The sequence below is a fragment of the Hydra vulgaris genome, chromosome 06 (assembly GCF_038396675.1).
Source record: "Hydra vulgaris chromosome 06, alternate assembly HydraT2T_AEP".
NCBI lineage: Eukaryota > Metazoa > Cnidaria > Hydrozoa > Anthoathecata > Hydridae > Hydra > Hydra vulgaris.
In genome coordinates this window covers 6,113,632-6,135,000 of record NC_088925.1, presented here as the reverse complement: position 1 = coordinate 6,135,000, position 21,369 = coordinate 6,113,632, and the positions used below count along the sequence as shown (strand labels likewise).

Sequence of the window (21,369 nt, the reverse complement as noted above, 5' to 3'; positions counted from 1 at the left end):
TATATATATATATATATATATATATATATATATAGAGAGAGAGAGAGAGAGAGAGAGAGAGAGAGAGAGAGAGGCTAGATAAGTGTGTTATGAGCAACTTGAGTGAAAATTGGAATATTTTTAAAAATAGTTATGCCAGATCCAAATTTGGGGATCACTACTCACGATCCACATAGATATTAGATACCCAATAAAATTTCTTCAAAACCCAGAGGTTTTAAAAGAGTAGCAAAAGTGCTCATCATCAAACTAGTTGATTATATATTAATCAAACTAGTTGATGAACACTTTAAATTAGCTCAACAAATTAACATTAACTAATTTATGGAATATAATGATTCATTATTAACAAAAAATTTTATTAAAATATCAAATTTCAAACCATTTTTAATTGAAACAATAAAAAAAAATTAATTGGTTATTTTTTCAATTTTATTAACTCAAATGACAAAAATATAAATTTTTTGAATTTAAATTACAGAAATATTTTGTATTGTTAAAATATTAAAAATTTTCATTATGTTTTGTTTTTATGCAAAAAGCAATTGAAACCACTGCAATTTTATGACTTTAAACTAGGTAATTTAAATAAAAAGGGTAATTTGAGCATAGTCATATTACTCAAAAATAGTATCTTTAAATTAAGTCAAAAATAAATGTTTCTATGCATTGTTTTTTACAAACGAAAATGGAACGGATTTCTAGCTAACATTTTTTTCTTAAAAAAAAACTAAATACCATTATTTTGACATCAAAATTTTCACCACAGATTCTTTCATGCATAATGATAACAAAGCAAAAAGTTGAATAGCCTTTCAATTAGATGAGAACCACTTATTTCTGCTTATAAATTTATGCTAATAATACTGATTCCTGTTATCACTAAATAAAGTCAATTCAAAAAATATGAGGCAACTTAAACTTCACTGCTGGCATCTTAGAAATCTTTTGATATGCTCATATTACCAAGATGCTCATATTTCCCAATCCTACTCTATATTTATATACACACACACATAAACACACACACAAGTGCACACATTGTTTAGTACTTTAAATTGTGACGCTGCATTACGAGACACTGCAGAAAACAATGAAGTCATTATTATAAGTTTGATTTAGTGTGCATCAGCTTTTGGAATCATTTATCTTCTCTCTTTTTAGTATTAGTATTTAGTATTGATGAAATTAGACATGAATAGTAAATAATAAGGTTCTTTTATTGTAATTCTTAAATTAACTTTTTAAATAATTTTCTAAAGCAAATTTTTATTTATTTTTAAAGAATGGAAAAGCTTATTTCAAAAGGCTGATTCAGATTCATCCGGAAATATTGACAAGGGTGAATTAAAAAAAATTTTAAAAGAGTTAAATGCATATCCTGGAGATAAAGAATATGATTTTGTCTTCAAAGAGTTTGACATAGATGGTAAGTACATAAATATATTTTATTGGTTATACATGCTATGTGGTATTTTTATTGTTTAAATAATAAAACATTTTGTAACAATTTTCATTTGATTTGTAGAATTTCATTAAGTGCATTAAATTGGTGATTGATAAATTTTAAGATATCAATCTTTTTTTGCAAGCTTTTTGTACGCTTACATTGCAAGCTTTTTGTAAGCTTACATTGCAAGTTTTTTTAAGCTAACATTGCAAGCTTTTTCATGCTTACATTGCAAGCTTTGTAAGCATGAATGGCCTGTAAAAATCAAGTTTAATACTTACAGTGGTTATCTTGAAAACCCTTTGAAAGGATTATATAAATATGGTAGATTAATTTGGCAAAACGTTAAAGGAAATATTCAAATTTTAAAATTTCGCTGAAAAACACTTGAAATTAGCAAGGTTCAAATAAAATTTATTTTCTTTAAACATAACATTTTTCTAAATAATGTTACCAAGAAGAGAATACTAAAATAAGTTTTACAATGCCATTACAATTTTTTTCCATCCTTAGTCTATATTATTGTTTTGTAAATTGTTCCATATTAGGAAGTAATAAAGACGTTGGGTAAAAGAGACAAGAAATTGAAAAATGCAGCTAAAAGTGGAAGAAATTAATTATTTTAAAGTAATAGAAACAGAATTTAAAAAAAAAAAGAGAAAACAGAAAAACAGAACAAAAATATCTAACAAATGCAAAAATCATTAGGAAAACTGCGTGTTTGGTATGTTTACAAAAATGTAAAAGAGAACTTACAACATTTATTATTGAAAGAGTACACAAACTTGTTAAAAATAGATTAGGCTTTGAAAAGAAAAGGCTCCAATAGGAGTTTGTGTTAATTGCTCAAAAACCTGAATCAAAGTGACCAAAAAGTTTTATTGTCTGAGCTATTTAATTTTGATTCAACTTGTTAACCATCAAAATACTCTGAACTATGAATGTTTGATTTGCAAGTAAACAAAAATTTAATAAAAAACATCAAATGAAAGGCAAACAAAAAAAAATGATGTGCTCATGTCAAACTTAAGTGATAAATTCATGAAACAAACTGAGAACAAATGCAAAAAGTGTTTATGAATTATTGATTGGGTTCAAAGTTACCTCTCTTCTGGAAAAAGGTTTCAGAATTTATAAACTTTTTAAATAATTTTAAATGATCCAGTTAAAGCTGAACTAATTGCATCATCAATCACTGCCACAAAGGAAAGATCGCTTCATGGTACCCTAAGACTCCATTGATAAACAGCTTACAGTAACTCGTAGTTGGAATTTACTTTGAACAAGTCAACAGGGGTTAGACTGGTTGTGCCATATTTTGCACAAAATTATGTCCAATGAAAAAAATTCTCCAAATTCTTTACACTTATAATAGTTTTTTAAAGAACATGAGACAGCAGCAGAAAACACAGATTTTGTTCATCGAAAGAATTTGAAAGAACTTAGCAGATAAAGATTGAAATCAATAGCGGAAGATCATTTATGAAAATGAGTCTTGGTCTTATAAACTCATCAAAGGAAACTGATGATATATCTAGCTCTCTACGCTTGTGACACATCTAGCCCTCCACACTGATGACACACCTGGCTCTCCACACTGATCACACATCTAGTTCTCCACACTGATGACATATCTAGCTCTCCACACTGATGACACATCTAGCTCTCTACAGAAAATTCTAAAATTACTAAAGAATTATTATTATTGCAATTTCATAAGTTTGTACAAAAACATCAATTGCTGGATTTAATCAATGCAAATAATGTTAGGTTCAAAATTTCATGCTTAAAGTTGTTAACCTTTTGTGTGGAAATCAATCACATTTAAGCAAAATTGACTGAAATGAAAATCTTTTTAAGTCTTAAGAACAGTCTCATGTCTAAGGACAAAATACAACAAGTTTGTTGCCTCCAGGTCAAATACAACAAGTTTGTTGCCTCCAGATCAAATATAAACAAATCCTAGGAGTTCAACAATGTAATTGAAGCTAATTTAATCATAGTTGAAGACTCTGAAATTGTTCTGATTTGATCTTGTCAATGCAGCTTCAATTTGGGGGGTTGTTAACCATGTTTATAGGGAACTTCTACTGTATTTTTTCAGAAGCAAGAGACTGGCCTGCAGAGCTAAACCTTCAGATACAGCCATTTTACAGTGGTCAGTTTAAAGAGAATAAGTGTAGTATCCTATTAAAGAATGCTAATAAAGAATGGGAGGAAAATTTTGTCCATTTGAAGCTGTAGGCTTTGTCAAAACATTCAGGTTCTTCGAAAGGGTTGTTGTTTCATGTTTTTGATTAATTTTAAATAATTGGGACCTGGGAAAAATCCAAAAAAGTTTAAGCAATCATACCTCATCATATATCTTACTGCTAGTTACTGTGCTAATTCCTAAAGCACATTCTGTTTTCTATCATGTTTCCGAAATGCCACGACACTTAACTTGGATAATTCAGTGATCAGGCAACAAAATCAATACACTCAATATTCAAAAATCACTGGAAAAATTACAAAAAAACAAGTTTCAGCAAACATTTGTAAACTCATTGAAAAAATTTTTTAGATATAAAATGTTAATAAAAATATAATATTATGTTGGTTTTGTGTTTTGGAAATATATTTATTTTAGTAAAAGTTTCTTATTTTGAAGTTAAAAGAAAAATATTTTATTTAAATTAGCTAATTTTTTATATTTTTTTATGTAAATTCACCTCCCCAAGGCCGAGAAGGCCACTACAGATGATCAGGCTACTTAATTGTTGTTATAAGCCTCTCTCAACTCTATAACTCCGAAACACAAACCTTGACAAACAAGGCTGCTGTGGGGAGAAACAAGTTGAGCTTAGTACTACCAGGGATGTGGGATTGAACTCGGAACCTCTTGCTTATGAAGCGAGTGCTCTACCACTACATTACTACCGCATTGATAAATTAAAGACGTTTCTCTTCAAAATTTTAAAAATTATCTTCCTAGGACAAAGTCAAAAGATTTTGATATTTTTCCAAGTTTATCTACCATATGTAAATAATCATTCCTCAAAATGATTTTCTTGTACCATAGTTGCAAGTTGATAAAATTTCAGTGTTTACATTAAAGTATTTAGAGTTTGTTAGTAATTGTCAATATCAACAATTATCATCAGTTATTAATTAACTTGGAAATTAATGATTTTTGTTTATTTGTGTTGTTATTTATATAATGATATCATATAATAAGATATTTAGATAATTTTTTTTTGCTAATATTTTTATAATAATTAAAATTTTTATGAAGTTTTACAAACAAATTATATTTAGGTTCTGGAGAAGTTGATTTTGTAGAATTTGTATTAGTGTTGGTAAAGCTAAATGTTTCACTTCCTAAAAAGGTATTTATGCAGTTAGAAAAAAATTTGAATACTAATTTATACTAATTTATGCAGTTAGAAATTAAACTTAAATTTGTTATACTTAAGTTTTAATGTTCTTGTAAAAGTTAAATAGCCCAAATTTGTTATTTTAAACATGTTTCTGAAGAAACACTGCAAAAAGATTCAATTTAGAACTTTGTGAAGTAGAACTTTGTGACACTGCAGAATGTGACAGCAGGAAAGCTGAAAGAGGGCAAATTTTAGAGTGACACTTCATGAACTAAACTGTAATATGTAACTAAATTTTATAGACTAAAAGGAGAAAACAATTTTTGTGAGTTTTGAATTGAAATTGGTGAGAAATAAAAAAAGAAAGTTTTTGAGTTTTTTGAGTGTAGAAAATTAATGAATGTAGAATTGAGTGTAGAAAAAGAACTAATCGTTTAGTGAGATAATATGTGTTCAGAACCATCTTCAAATTATTTTTGGTAAAACTGTTCGCAACCATGTTTCAGAATCCCAACTTAATAAGTGTAGATAAGTGGTCATGAACAACTTCTTTGAGTTTGAAATCCTTTAGAACACAAGTACTCTTGAAGTATTAAAAGAAGATCCAGAGACCAGCCTATTAAATCGAGAATTGTTGTAAAGTGGATCTGCAAGATAGTTATATGTTATAGTTTTATTTATACCATAGTAAAATTATATTTATATAAATAGTACTGTAGCAGCACTAGTTACCAGTATTTTCAGTAGCAAAAAACCTAGTGCTGATCCTGACCAATTTTAAATTTTATAATCATAATCATAATAGCATTGATAATAATAATAAAAATATTAATATAAAATAATAATATAAAATACTAATATAAAATACTAATATAAAATATTAATATAAAATATTAATATAAAATATTAATATAAAATATTAATATAAAATATTAATATAAAATATTAATATAAAATATTATTATAAAATATTAATATAAAATATTAATATAAAATATTAATATAAAATATTAATATAAAATATTAATATAAAATATTAATATAAAATATTAATATAAAATATTAATATAAAATACTAATATAAAATATTAATATAAAATAATAATATAAAATATTAATATAAAATATTAATATAAAATACTAATATAAAATATTAATATAAAACATTAATAATATAAAATATTAATATAAAATATTAATATAAAATACTAATATAAAACATTAATAATATAAAATATTAATATAAAATATTAATATAAAATACTAATATAAAATATTAATATAAAATAATAATATAAAATATTAATATAAAATATTAATATAAAATACTAATATAAAACATTAATAATATAAAATATTAATATAAAATATTAATATAAAATACTAATATAAAATATTAATATAAAACATTAATAATATAAAATATTAATATAAAATATTAATATAAAATACTAATATAAAATAATAATATAAAATATTAATATAAAATATTAATATAAAATACTAATATAAAATATTAATATAAAATACTAATATAAAATATTAATATAAAATATTAATATAAAATACTAATATAAAATATTAATATAAAATACTAATATAAAATATTAACATAAAATACTAATATAAAATATAAATATAAAATATTAGTATCAAATAATAATATAAAAAAATATTATATAATCATAATAGCATTGATGATAAAATAATAGTAATATAAATATCATATAAAATTTATTATTTAGGTTTCTTCAAAAAATTCATTTGGTCTTAATGGTAATAAATACATTCTGCTTCAAGTTTTTTTTTTTTTTATTATTCTTGATTGTTCATCTCTTTGTTATTTTTATAATATACTTGTTGTTATTTAGTTATTATTTGTTATATAGTTGTTATTTTTATAATATACTTCAATCTAAAACTTTGTAAATTCCAAAAATTCAATAATTTTTGAATACTTTTATCATTTTGTAAAATTTTCTTAAAAAATTATTATACTTAAAATTTTAGATTTTTATCGATTTTTTAAAGAAGCTGATGCAGACAATACTGGAAATATTGATGAAAAAGAAATGGAAAAATTACTACGCGCAATAAATCTTTATCCAGGAAATAAAGAATTTTATGCTCAGTTTCAATTAGCTGACTGTGATGGTATATTATTTATAGATATAGACTGTAGTGGTATGTTTAATATATAGATTGTTGTTTAATTTTATTGAAAGTGCATCTACATCAATCTTCATCAATCTTCATTTTATCATATTCACAAATAATTTGTAGCATTTGAGTAAAAGTTATATAAAGTTAGGGTTGCTTATAGCTGCACTATATTTAGTCTGAGGTCACTTCCTGCTTATTTGACACCTCCAAATCCTCAATGTTTTTTTCAAACCACCTATATCCTATTATATATTTTTTTATTGTTAAATTTAAAGTTTATTTATGTTCATATTCAAAGTAACAAAATCTAAAATTTAGCAACTAAAAATTGTAATATGATTCAAAGCAGGCGTGTACTGGGTCCATTTTCTCTACCAGGAAACTGGATATAATTAGGGTCCACATACTATATACAATATACTTACTAATAGCAATGGGTTCCATGTATACCTATAATAATAGCCAGATTAACTTCCCATTTCTTACACAAAGAAAAAGCTATACAACTAACATGAACCTAAATAACAAACCAAATCTACATTTTAATTTAAGTTCTATAAAAATAAATAAATACACAACTATACTTACATAATTATTTTTAACATATATTTTAAAATAAACTATACTAACATAATTATTTTTATTTAAGTGATCTCGTTTGCGTAGTATAAAATATAAAATATGAATAGAATGCTATTAAAAATAATTTAATACAGAGAAAATAATATAGTTGAAATAGTTCAATAAAATGTTTAAAAACTAAACTTTCAACATTTTTAACATTAAGTCAACGACATGATCCGGTGTAATGTCTGCCAACAATTCCCTTTCACATATCATCAAAAACAATAATTTTAAATCCTCCTGTGTTAAACAACTTTTTAAACGTGTTTTTATAGTTTAAAGTTTCGAAAATGATCGCTCACACATTACTTGAGTAAGAGAAATTGTTAAAAAAATTTTGTATACTTCAATTAATTCATTATACTCTAAAGAATACATATTGAATTCATAAATATTATTTGTTAAGTATGATAAATAGTTACATTTTTTTTCTTGTACACTTATTGTTATCATTTTCCTGAGAGTATTCAAAATCTTAAAAATCAAAATCTTCTTGCAAACTGCTTTGCTATACATCATATGCATCTCTAATATCAGTTTTGGATAATAAAGGCCAGAATTTTAAATACAATAATTGTTCTCCTAATTTATGTTTATCAATATTAGGTAAAGTTCTCATATTTTATGAATAGCTTAAGAATGAATTACATTTTTTGCAACTTCTTCAAACCTTCTTGGATCAATTATTTCAAGATTACAATAAAGTTCTTTTCTGCCCGAAAATCAACATTCTAAGCAAGTAATAATATTATCAAAACTACGTTAAATATTTGGATTTTGTAAACATTTTTGGGATTATCTCCATCTCCTATGTTTTGGTTCGTACTTGAATTTTCTTCATAACGTTTTAGAAAAGTTTTTCTTCTCTTTTCTGGAAGCTCTGATTCTATATCAATGTCTAACTCATTGCTGTTAATACTGTTTTATAAAGGGTAAGTTGACTTAGTAAATTTTAAACTGTACTTCTTACGCTATTTAAAAAATCATTAGTAACAGAAATTTTATAAAGTGCAAATACAATTTGAACATTAACAAACTGCTTTCTGTCGTCATTCTTGGTTCATTCATTCCACCTATCGATACGACCAAATCACATTTTTAAAGCTACAACTCATTCCACAACTTTAACTATAGACCTTGTGCCTTCAGTTCTGTCACTAATATACCGCAAAAAAAATACACGTTGATCATGGGTAGACATATCCATAGTTGTATTCATAGTAATTAAATAAATAACAGTTGAATTTACTTCTTCAGATATTTTTTTATAATAATAACTTGCAAATAGTTTGAATAATGTTTGTTACAGTTGTAGGACTTGAAAAAGTAAACAAATGTCCTCTACCTTTTTCCAACTTTTTCCTAGTAATGTGATCATTTAAGTCAATATTAGGCTATTAATAAAACAATTTCTAAAAAGTTTCCATGGTTAACTGCTGTATTATTTAAATTAAAAGCTGCTCATACCTAAATCCTCTAACCAACAATCTGTGTTTTCGGATTACTTTAACTGTTTCAATTATAGATTCAGCCACTTTTCTTTTCTTGATTACTTTATGTATTCGTTGACTCCTCTGGACTCTGTTAAATCCGTTTACACTTTGACCCCAACTAACACTCATATAACATTTTGATGCTTCTATGTGGTTTTTTGTATCATCTTTAAAAAAAACAGGACAAGGACTGGCATGTACTACGTAAAAATAACTACTGAAGTTGTAATAGTTATACTTTCTCCACTCATATCAATATCTCATTATTCCAATAGTAGGCTACTTTTATATTAACTTTTCTGTGTACTAATTTCAAAGTCTTGTCATTATACCATTATTTTATTATTATAGTTATATAACATTAATTAGGTTTACCACACCACATCTAAAATAATTTTAACATTATAAATTATTTTCAATTTATTCAAATAATTAATTTAATAGTTTGTATTACTAAAGAAATGTAATATTTTAGAAATTAAAAAAAAAAATGCAATTATGAAATGAAACTACCTATATGGTTGGTGGCCCAGGTCTTAAAAGTTTTAAGAGGGCCTACCAGCATTTTCCCAGTATCCTGATCCAAAAGATAGTATATCATTCTTATTTTGTGACATGTTTAGTGACATGACAAGTATAACTATTGTATTATAGGTAATGTTATTATTTTTGCACTAAATTTCCACACTATGTTAATAATGATTAAAATCTGAAGCAAAAGTTATATTATTCACTTAAAATTATATTAGTCACTTATTATTGTGTTTTTATTATCATTACTATGATATAAAAAAAATTGCTATTTACAAATAAAACAAAATATTAGTAAAATAAAAGTCTTAAAATAGAAAAAATAAAATGACACTTGTAAAAAGTTTTAATGTTGCTAATAAACAAAATTATTTGTGTTTTGTTTGTTGAGTTCGATTGTTCTTTTTTAAACTATTGGCTAATGATGATTAAATTTCAAGCTATGAAAACTTACTAAATTAAGCTTACTAAAGCATATCAATGTTAACCATTATAAGATTGTTTTTTTTTTTTTTTTTTAATAGCCAAAATGAAGAAATATTAAAAAAAAATACGTATCTTAATTAATTCAAAAGAAATGTCTAAAGCATTGCAATCAAAAAGTTAGAAGCAAAACCAAATTTATTATTAATTTATAACTATTATGTGTAATGTGTATTATGCTATAACCTTTTTAGTGTTAATTTTTTTATTTATAAATTCAAATACAGAAAGAACTGGCATTAAAACAATTGACATTTTTACTTGAATTGGTAAAGCATGTTTTTCAGAGTTTTTTAAATGAATATTTAAACCAATCACATTTAAACCAAAACAAAAATGGCCATATTAAAAAGATATAAAGTATATTATATTTTATAAAACAAGATATTAAGTTAATTAAGTAAAAATTATTAGAATTAATAAGTAAAGTTGTAAATTAAATAATAAAATTATATATTTGTTTAAAGTTTATTTATATAAATAAAAATTATATATAATTTTATATAAATAAAAATTAATAATCAACTTTATATTAAGTAAAAATTAGAAATAAAAATAAGATAAATAAGTAAAAAATAAAGTTATTTCAGCAGATTAGTTTTGCATTAATATTTATGATTTTATTTTTAGGATCTTTAGTATTGTTATTATTTTTATTTTTAGGGTCAGGACATTTAGACTTTGAAGAGTTTGTTAAATTAATAGAAATATTCCAAGATAATGATGAGCTGAAAAAGAAGTTTGCAGTAAGCTTACCCAGTGGGCACAAGACGTGTTTTAAACGTCTAAACAGCATTTTAAAATGTGTTTTTGACCTCATAAACACTATTTTTTGAATAATTTTATCAAAACCAAACATTGTTTTTTATTTTTCCTAAAAAAAACCGGCAAAATCAGTTATACGTTTTCAAATTAGTTGTTTGAGTTTTTTACTGGTATTAAGTTAATACCAGATTTACAACAGAATTCCTTTTTTGAAAAGTTGACAATCGACATTAAAAACGCAAATATGAATGTGTTTTCAGTATCAAGTATGAATGTATTGAGTTTTAAAAAGTACTTTGATAATGCATTTAATTTTATTTATTTCCATATTTTTCAAACAAGTATTAATATATTACAGATTGACAGAATATTTCAACAATGTATAAATTTTATAGACAAGAGTCTATATCGACAAGAGTACAAAGCATTGGCATTGATCCAATCTGCATCAAATGAGAAAGTTTTTTCAATCGCCAGTAATTTCTGTACAAAATTTAATAATAATAAAATATTATTTTATTAAAAAACATGGTTTTTAAGTGACATTTACTTTAATATGTGTGCATTTTGCCTTTAAACTGTGATTTCTAAACTGTTTTTTTGAACTTCTCCAGTTTTCTCCATGCCCTCTTAAACACGCCTTGTGCCCACTGGGTAAAATTGATTAGTTGCATCACTAAAATAAAAATTAAAAATCATTTTACATTGCTTAAAATAACTTGTATTTTATGTTGTTAATTGCATCTGTTTGAATTGTACATATTTAAATTCCATATACCAAATTAATACAGTCCATAATGTATTCCAAAAAAATATATAATTTTTTATTTTTATTTTTTATATGTTTAAATAAATTTTTTTTTTTAGAAACTTGATGTTGATGGAAATGGTTTTTTAGACTTCAATGAAATTAAACGTGCTTTCAAAGCTATGAACTACTCTATATCTGATCAAGCCATACAGGACATGATTGCAGTAGCAAGCTTAGATGGTGACAATACAGTGTCATTTGAAGGTATTGTATATTTATTTTTTTGTACGATGTTGTTGAGAATTTTTAAAAACATGAAACACAAGGCTCGAAAAGTTAAGGTAAATGTAATAAAAATAAGAATCAGGTAAACCTAAAGATAAAAATAATCAGTATTCTTTTTCACATTGTTTTTGTAATAAAGAGGATCTTTTTATGACTAATACAAAAGTAATGACCCATAGAGAGGGTTTGTAATAAATGCTTACAAAATGGGTCACAAAGTCTATTGGTGACATACTGTATTTATTGAAATTTTTTAATAAAACAGCCTATCATTAACATCTTAAGGTTCTCTGAAATTAATATTTACTATAATATTTTTTTTGTAAACATAATCTGTAAACAAGTATTATAGTGGTCCCTATTTAAGCCTGTGTTCAATATCCAAATAAATGAATGTTTTTTGTTATCTGTCCTTTTAAATAAATTTTAGATATGCAAATATATAATCAATTTTCAAATTTTCTTAATTTTGTAACAGAAGTTTTAATTTTTTTTCCCCCTCAAATATTTTTTTCCCAAAACTAAGTAAAAAACCTGATAAAAGTGTAGATAACAATTGAAATAAATAATATATTAAAAATAAATTTAAAAATATATTTTTATTTAGACCATCCTCAAACACTCCTGAGTTTTATTTTAAAGGACAGTTTTGCTAAAAAAAAATCAGGTTTTGCTATTTATCCGTGTATTCTCCAATATTCAAAAGTATTCAAACTTATGGCTTTGGTCTACACCACTTTAAGATAGTGTTTTATTTTATTTTGGGTTATATGCACATTGATAGCAATTTTTAAATTAAAAATGTTGTTTCTGTTTATACAAAATTTGAGGTGCCATGGTAATTAAAATAACAAAAGTTATTTATGGTTATAAGTTCAAACAACAAAAATTTAAAAAAGGTTGATAAGATGTAAAAGTCTTTTTACTTTGTCAAATGCAAAAAAAAATCTTTTCTGCAATATTTCTCTCTTTATTCCTTCCCTAACAATTATAATCCAGGCTGCAAAAGTCTGATGTAGTCTTGTATTATATATAATATACCATAGATCAGGTATTGACTTGCTGCTGATAACATGATCCAGTAAACCTGCCATATGCCATTCTGCCTTGTAAGTAAAAAGAAGTCGATTTTTATTTGAAATAAGACCTTTAAAGCTTTTGACCTATTGGGGACCCATTTATTTTTCAAGAGGATAATGATTCAAAGCATTCTTTAAAATTTTGTAGGAATTACTTGATTGAGTTAAAGAAGGATCAAATTTTGAATAGAATGATTTGGCCTCCTCAATCACCAGATTTCTTTCCTATTGAACTTGGCATGAACTATGGCATGAAATAAAAGGAAAAAAATTAATGCTTAAATGGTGCAAAGGATATGTAAAAAAAACTTAATTGTGAGTAGCATAAAATTGACTTCGATAAATTATTTTATGTTCTGTAGAATGCCAAGAATATGTAAAGCGTCACTATGGGGTATTACATAGATGTAATTTATAAATTGATTTTATTATCTATTTTTTTATGCAAACTTAGTAGTAAGGTTAAGCTTAATTTTCAGGTAATTTTTGTTTTCAGTTTCTTTCCCAATAGTAAGTAAAACTTAGATGACTTTGAAAAGACCATTTGATCATTGCAATAACTATGGACAGTAATGTGTGTGTGTATATATATCAGGGACGTGGTGGCCCAGTACGTGGGTACGAGGACTTGTACTGGACCCTTAATCTGGCTCAGGAAACTGGGCCCCCAATCCTCAAACAGAAAAAATTTATTTTAGTTCTATAAGTTTCTATCAGAGCATTTTTTACAAAATTTTATTTAACTTGCTTTCACGTATGTTTGTTTGTTTATTTGGTGTCCGCGCAAAACAAATACTAGGTCAGCGGTTGTAATAAAAGAAATACGCTAAACCTTAGTTTAGCGTAAATAAAAGAAATCGTTGAGAGAAGTAATTTAAACAAACAAAAAACAAACTTTTTTTAGCGTAGTTAAATAAAATCGATGTTGAATAATAATAATAAAAACGTTGTTGACCTGAACTGATAGTTTTTATACTGTAAAAAAGTAAGTAATACTTTAATACTTAACTTATAAATAATAATTAAAAATAATAATTAAAACTTTTAAAGTAAATAAGTAAAAAAAATATATATCATATCAACGTAGAAATATAAAGAAGAAAGCTAAATATAAAAAAGAAAGCTGGAAACTAAAAATGATCGATTAGCTTGTCTTGCTCGAGAAAGAGTACGGAAATTTCGAGCTAGAGCAATTGAATCAGCTGAACAACGAGCGAAGGTAAATTGATAATTAATATTGTGTGTTTAATGAATTTTTGTTATTATTTTCATTCACTACTACTCAATATGCTCCAGTCTACTACCTATCGGTCCATGGAATTTATAAATAGTACTACTATGTAGAAATTCCATGGACCGATAGTAGTTATAACTCAAACGAAAGAAACCAATGCCCTGGTTTCCATCATAGGACTAGTTTTATTTTTATATTTATTTATGTTTCAGGCCAAATGAAGGAACAAAAAAAGAAAGAATCAACATGAAAATACAAATCTGGTGCTGAAAAAAATGTTTAAAAACGATAACATCAATTAAAAGCAGCTGGCAATGATCCAAAACAATTAAAGTTAACAGCAGGTCTCACGTCAGTGCAAGGGCCACAAATACAGAGAAAAGCGGGACATCATTTACAGCAACAGAGAATTTAGAATTAACATCAACATCCATTATGAATATCACAAGTAAGCCTATTATTGAAACAGAGCCAATAACAGATTTTAGTGACCAATCGTCTGTACAAGAAACAGACAATAATCAAGATATTATAATTGCAGCAGATAAAGGAGCAAAACTACAATATTCAGGCACATTCTGAAACCAAAACATTACTGAAACTGAGAAAGTGCCTGTCGAATCGGGTAACTATGAAGTGCCTGTAACTTCAGCAGCGGACCTAACTCTAGCAAAAAAGATAGTTCATAAGCAACTAGACAACGTTGTAAATGTCAATAAAAGTATCCAGCTAAATTTCTAGAGCTAAAAAATGCAAAGACAATTGATAAAAAGCAATTTAATGTATTAGGGCCAAATCAGCCAACAAAAAATTCCAGGTTATCTAAGTATTACACTGAATCGGTTAAAGTTAATGACATTGAAATTGTGCAGAAAAGGTCATCAAAAGGTCAAACTTACTCTATACTATTGTTTGTTTATGGTTTGGATCAAGAGAGGAGACAAATTCTTTACGTGATAGGCTTGATAATTGGTCAAACTTAAGTCACATCATAACAAAGTATTGCACCAAGATAAACCATCGAAATGCTGCTGAAGCTATGGTCCATGCATTTTCAGACTCCACAATTGATAAAATATTAAATATTGAAACCATGAGACATCTGGACAAAAAACGTAAAAAGACGGAGAACCTGCATCAATACCTAACACGAGTTTTTGATGCAATTCGGTATATGATCGCAGAGAGTATTTTTTTACGTGGAAATGAGGAAGCCAACTTATTTAAAACGATTCTGAGAAAAGTTAAATCTTTCAATGTGGCGCGGGTAAATTTCTAAAGTTGTTAAATTTACTAAGTCAGTATGAATAAAAAAATTTCAAATGCTCGCAGTACTCAAAAACAATCTGCAGGAAGGGGTGCCAGAATAATGCCTCTATCTAATTATACACAAAACAAGCTAATTCATACTATGACACAGATAGTCAAGAAGGGTATTTTAGAAGAGGTAAATAACTCAGTATTCTTTTCACCATCAGCTGATGACACCAATGATATTACACTTTGTGAGCAAACTTCTACTGTATTACGTTATGTTACGGTTGCTGCAGAAGAGGCCGTTGCAAAGGAACATCTGATTTCAATGGTTGAAACTGGAGAGCTACTGGTGAAGGAAAAAGTAAATAAATCAAAGATAAAATCAAATCAATTAATGTAGAAATTTAAAAGTGTGTAGGCATGTCCTTTGATGGTACGAGCAAGATGCAAGGAATAAACAAAGGAGTTGCAACAGATTTGAAGCAGTGTTCTCCCATGGCAACAAATTTTTATTGTGGATCTCATGGAACAAGTCTGGTTATGAAAGTTTATGCAAAACCTTCCGTTGTTTCTGTTAACTTTTTTGGAACAGAAAACAAGCCTGTTAATGTGCAGAAATTAAAGACTTTTCTGTACGGAAACTCAAAGAAACGAAATAATATTTTTGAGAAGTGCAAATCTCTTCTTGAGGATGTGAATCAGTCTATTGAACTGGCTGCTACCCACAATGTTCGTTTCAGTGCCTTACAAAATGCTACAGACTGACTGCTGACACCATACCGTGTAGTAATCAATTGCCTTGAACAAATTTGAAATGACATGGAATTTAAAATGAATATTTGAAGTAAAGCACAAGGTCTTTTATCCCGTCATATGAAACAATTGCAACTTTATGTCTCTTCAAAGAAATTTTTACTATCTTGGGTTCCTGTAAATAAAATTCTTCAAGGAGAAACACTTGATTTTTCGTTTGTTTTAATGTATGTCGATGTATCACTGAAAAAGCTTCAAGTATCAAGAGACAGTGCTGACCAAAATTCTTGTTGACATATTTTCTTTACAGCTGAAATTCTTAGAAAGCATAGACATTTTTATTGAAGAATAAGAGTGAAGATATTACTCATAATTTTCATAACTTTAGTTCATAAGAAAAAATTCAATCAGTGCTTGAAAAATTTAAAATTGGTATCCGTTTAATTCACTACTGAAATGGTTGATTTCGTCGAGATCTACAGAAAGGCTGCTGAGAAGGATAACAAAACTTCTTTCCTACCATTTATAATTTTATGCTGAAGACTATGTTAGATGCTGTATTCCATTCTGTTGCAGTTCTATACAAGATATTTAATACAATTCCAACAAATTCAGCATAAGAGAACATGTCAAAACTAGTCTAGCAAATCGGTTGATATCAGAGCATGTTGGGGAACGTGTTCTTTTGTCAGTAGAACATGAGAAAATGTGGAACTTGACCCATTCAGACATAATAAAAAACTATGCTGATACAAATGAGTTACGTAATATTTTGTATCCTTGAAAAACTTTTTTAAGTATAAATATAATTTTCCTTGATTGCTTATTTGTCTCTCATTAAAAGTACACAACCGGGCCCCTTTTCTGGAAATTCGTACCTGTTTTTCAGGTGCCACCACGTCTCTGATATATATATATATATTTTCAGGTGCCACCACGTCTCTGATATATATATATATATATATATATATATATATATATATATATATATATATATATATATATATATATATATATATATATATATATATATGAAATGTATTCTACAAAATAGAGTGCTCAATATTCTGAAAAGAACAGAACAATTATAAAATTGTAGAAAATCACTTAACGAAATTTTTTTTCATTTAACACTGTTTCATCAATAAATACTCATCAGAAAGGAATGATCAAATTAATAAAACTTCAATTTATACCTAAAATTAAATTACAAGAAGTTGCAAATGTCTTAACTACTGTTTATTTTCACACATTTGTGGAATATGCTGACTCTATTATAAAAAAGAATTCTTTAGAATTGATTACTTTTACTTTATTTGTAAAAAAAAATTCTTTATAAAGGGTGGTGGGGGGTAAATGTAATTATTATATGACCTCACTTATTTTTATAGTTTTTTAGGAAAAACTTATTTTCGTGCCTGCATTTAGAAATCAATTCCGATTTTTTGTTTAATAAACATTCTTGGTTTGCATGTGTAATAATTTCAAATTTTTCTTTTAGGCATAGTATGCATTTTTTTGGAAATATTGTTATATGCAGGTGCTGTTTTAAGGATGGACCAATTCAGTATAAAATCATCAATGACAGCATGGTGACTTTTGAGTACTTTTTATTTTTAAAGGATTGCTTATGATTGGCAAAACGTTTTTTCCATTCACCCTCTGTTATGCCAATATAGTTTTATTAATTTGATCATTCATTTCTGATGAGTCTTGATGAAACACAGTGTTAAAAATTTTGTTAAGTGATTTTCTACAACTTTATATATATATATATATATATACAGTATCGGAAAAAACAAGTGCAACCAAATAACGCTAATTTAGTTTCTTTATATAAAAGTGCTGCATTTTTTCAATTTAGAGAAATAACTGTAACTGTTTAGAGACAAAGTTCTTCAAGTTTTATTCATCACAAAATTCATTATTTGTACACGAAAATTAATAAATTAATCAAAAGTAATAAAAAAAGTTGATTTCCTTATGGACAAAACAAGTGCAACCCGACAAATGTAGACCAAGCTGTATTTCGCTATCAATATTTCGCGGCAAATCCTTTATTGTCGATCACAGCCTTGCATCTTCGAGGCATAGATTCAATCAGGTGATCAATGAAACTTTGTGGAATCGCCCAGGCCTTTTGGATTTGTTCAAACAGTTGATCCTTGTTACGAACACCTTCACGATTAATTCTGGGTTTGACGATCTCCCGCTGGTTCTTGATAGGGTTGAGATCCGGAGATTGAGGCGGCCAATCCATCAATAGGTGGTTGTCTTGAAACCACTGCTTGACTACTTTTGCAGTGTGTTTCGGATCGTTGTCTTGCTGAAAAACCCATTTTATTGGCATATTTCATTCAGCATGAGGTAACATAACATCTTTCAGGATATTTTTATACATGAAACGGTCCATTATTCCATCGTTTCGATGTATTGAACCTAGACCGTTAGCAGAAAAACACCCCCAGACCATTACATTGTCTCCACCATGCTTCACGGTCTCATGTCAGTAACGTAAATCAAGGCGTTTTCTGGCCGGTCGACGTACACAGCAAATGCCATCACTCCCAATGATGTTGAACTTTGATTCATCACTGAACAGGACAGTTCGCCATTTCTGCATATTCTAGTCAATAAGAGATGTAGCAAACAGGAGTCTTTTCTTCTGGTTTTTTAGTGAAATCAGCGGTTCCTTTGCAGAGCGTTGAGAAAACAATCCGGCTTCAACAGCACGTCGTCTGATTGTTCGGTCCGATACAGGCAGCTCTAATTGCTTTTGTATCTCGACTAATGATATCCAGGGATCCTTCTTGACGGATCTGACGATCATAGAATCCTCTCTAGAAGTGGTGGAACGCGGTCTTCCACCTTTGTTATCTGCTGCCAACTTCCGTAGAACGATATTTGGAACATAGTCTTGATACGGTCCATTTTTTCACGCGATATTTATCACAAATACTTTTTTGTGACATTCCACTTACGTTATCGCCAATAATTTTCTTTCTTTTTTCCAATCCAAGACTGTCGGGAGCCATTTTTGCACTTGAAGTCATAAAAATAAATAATCACACTTCTCAAGGCTTACCGTGTTACATTTATCTTGTGATGATACAATAGTGCTCTTTGAAACACAACGTCTTGGTTGGATGTGGACTGTATTGATGTAATGAAACACTTGTTGTATTTCACTTCTTGTATTGATGTTCTTCGATAAAACACTTTGATAAAACTCACTTCGATAAACTGTCTTGATAATACTGACTGATTGACTTCCATATACTGACTGAATTACATGTCGATTTACATTTCTCTTATATAGTAAAATGAACCTGTTCTGGAAGATTTTAGATGCTTCTTTTCGATGCTTCTGGAAGCTTCTGGATGCGTCTGGATGCTTCTGAATGTTTCTGGATACTTCTGGATGCTACAGGATGCTTCCAGATGCTTCTTCTGGAAACTTCTGGAAGCTTCTGCATGCTTTTGGAAACTTCTGGATACTTCCTTTAATTATTAAAAAACTTCCGTGACGTTGACACGGACCAGACTTAAGAAAATGAAATAAATCAAAAAAGTTGCACTTGTTTTGTTCGCTGCAAAATGGCATTTGTCAACAAAATTCTGCCTGTGTGCTGTCACCTGTCAGCTGATTGCTCATGTCATGGCATGCTATGACTCCAGACTCCTGAACTGTTTGCTGCGGTAGTATAGTTCGTTTCGTTTTTAAGACGTAAAATTAGGAACACTTTTTAGCATTGTTCGATGTTGGTTCCAAATGTTTTGTCCAATTCTGTATATATATATATATATATACATATATATACATATACACACATATATATATATACATATATATATATATATATATATATATATATATATATATATGTGCATATATATATGTATATATATATATGTATATATATATGTATATATGTGCATATATATATATATATGTATATATATGTACATACATATGTATATCTGTGCATATATATATATATATATATATATATATATATATGTATGTATGTATTTATATATGTATTTATATATATATATATATATATATATATATATATATATATATATATATATATATATATATATTTTATATTATTTTATATTCCTATACGATATTTTGTATTTCTTCTAAACTTTTTATTATAGAGTTTTGTGCAATTGCTAGAAGAAAAAAACGGTGAAAAAATGTTTAAACTATGAGGAATATAAACTTGTAAATATACGTGTAAATAAATTGATATTTTTGAAAACAGCTTTTTTAAAATCTTTTTTAATAAAGTATTTCAAAATTATGTTATTTTAATAACCGTTCGGTAGGAAATGCCTCCAAATATACTATTTTATTTATTTAGCTTTAAATGCACAATATTATCTTACTGTGCATTTAAAGCTATCCAAAACTACATTACATACAAAAACATTTTCATTTCTGCAGTATGCAAAATGAACTCAGTTTTAATTTAACAGGTTTGTGCTAGTAGAAAAGCTTATCAAAAAACTGATGTGTGTTTTTGTTACGTACGTTTTGTTGTTATTCACACGTTGTTACTTACACTTATTGCTACGCACCCTTTTAATTTTCCTTTTGATACCCATTTTGATCTGCAATGCATAAGGCAGTACGTGCCTAGACTTAGGCTCAGTGGTCTAAGTCGAGGTGTAGACCGAGGCGTTTATAGTTTCTTGACGCAAGGCAATGCATCATTAATTAATATTGCATTAATTATTTAAGCCCATGAGAAGCATAGTAGTATAAGTCACTTTTTTCAATATTTTGAGTTATTGCCACCAATGGTTAGCATTTTGTTTATTCTGTTACATGGCAGAGTGGTATAAGTCTAATGATATCGATAAAAATGCTGGAAAAGTTTTTTGTCACGCTCCTCACTAAACAGCTGTTTTTGTTCTCAGCCATAGCGATATTAGTCAGACTTATACCAAGCTAGATATGAGTGACTTATACCACTATGCTTGGCTCCCGTAGATTGAGTTAAGGTACGCCTATTCTCGGCTTTTGTGTCCTTACTAATAATGCATATATGGCCAGAGCCGGCTTCGAAACGCGGGTTTCTAGTTCTGAAGCCAGAACTCTAACCACAACACTACGGCTGCTTAGGGGCC

At 27.4% G+C, this 21,369-nt stretch overlaps 1 protein-coding gene across 2 annotated transcripts in view; it reads left to right on the top strand.

The window, feature by feature from the left end:
• The window catches only part of LOC105847916 (uncharacterized), a 60,319-nt gene extending 39,821 nt beyond the window's left edge, over positions 1–20,498 (top strand). Inside the window, exons 5-11 of one of the 2 annotated variants that reach the window (XM_065799070.1) lie at positions 1,286–1,429; positions 4,748–4,818; positions 6,555–6,585; positions 6,820–6,963; positions 10,767–10,849; positions 11,736–11,883; positions 20,395–20,498. In XM_065799070.1, the coding sequence (XP_065655142.1) occupies positions 1,286–1,429; positions 4,748–4,818; positions 6,555–6,585; positions 6,820–6,963; positions 10,767–10,849; positions 11,736–11,883; positions 20,395–20,429 (656 nt within the window). In that variant the 3' untranslated portion in view covers positions 20,430–20,498. The remainder of the gene's footprint in view (positions 1–1,285; positions 1,430–4,747; positions 4,819–6,554; positions 6,586–6,819; positions 6,964–10,766; positions 10,850–11,735; positions 11,884–20,394) is intronic. The other variant, XM_065799071.1, reaches the window with a different exon arrangement.
• The last annotated feature ends 871 nt before the right edge of the window (positions 20,499–21,369 follow it).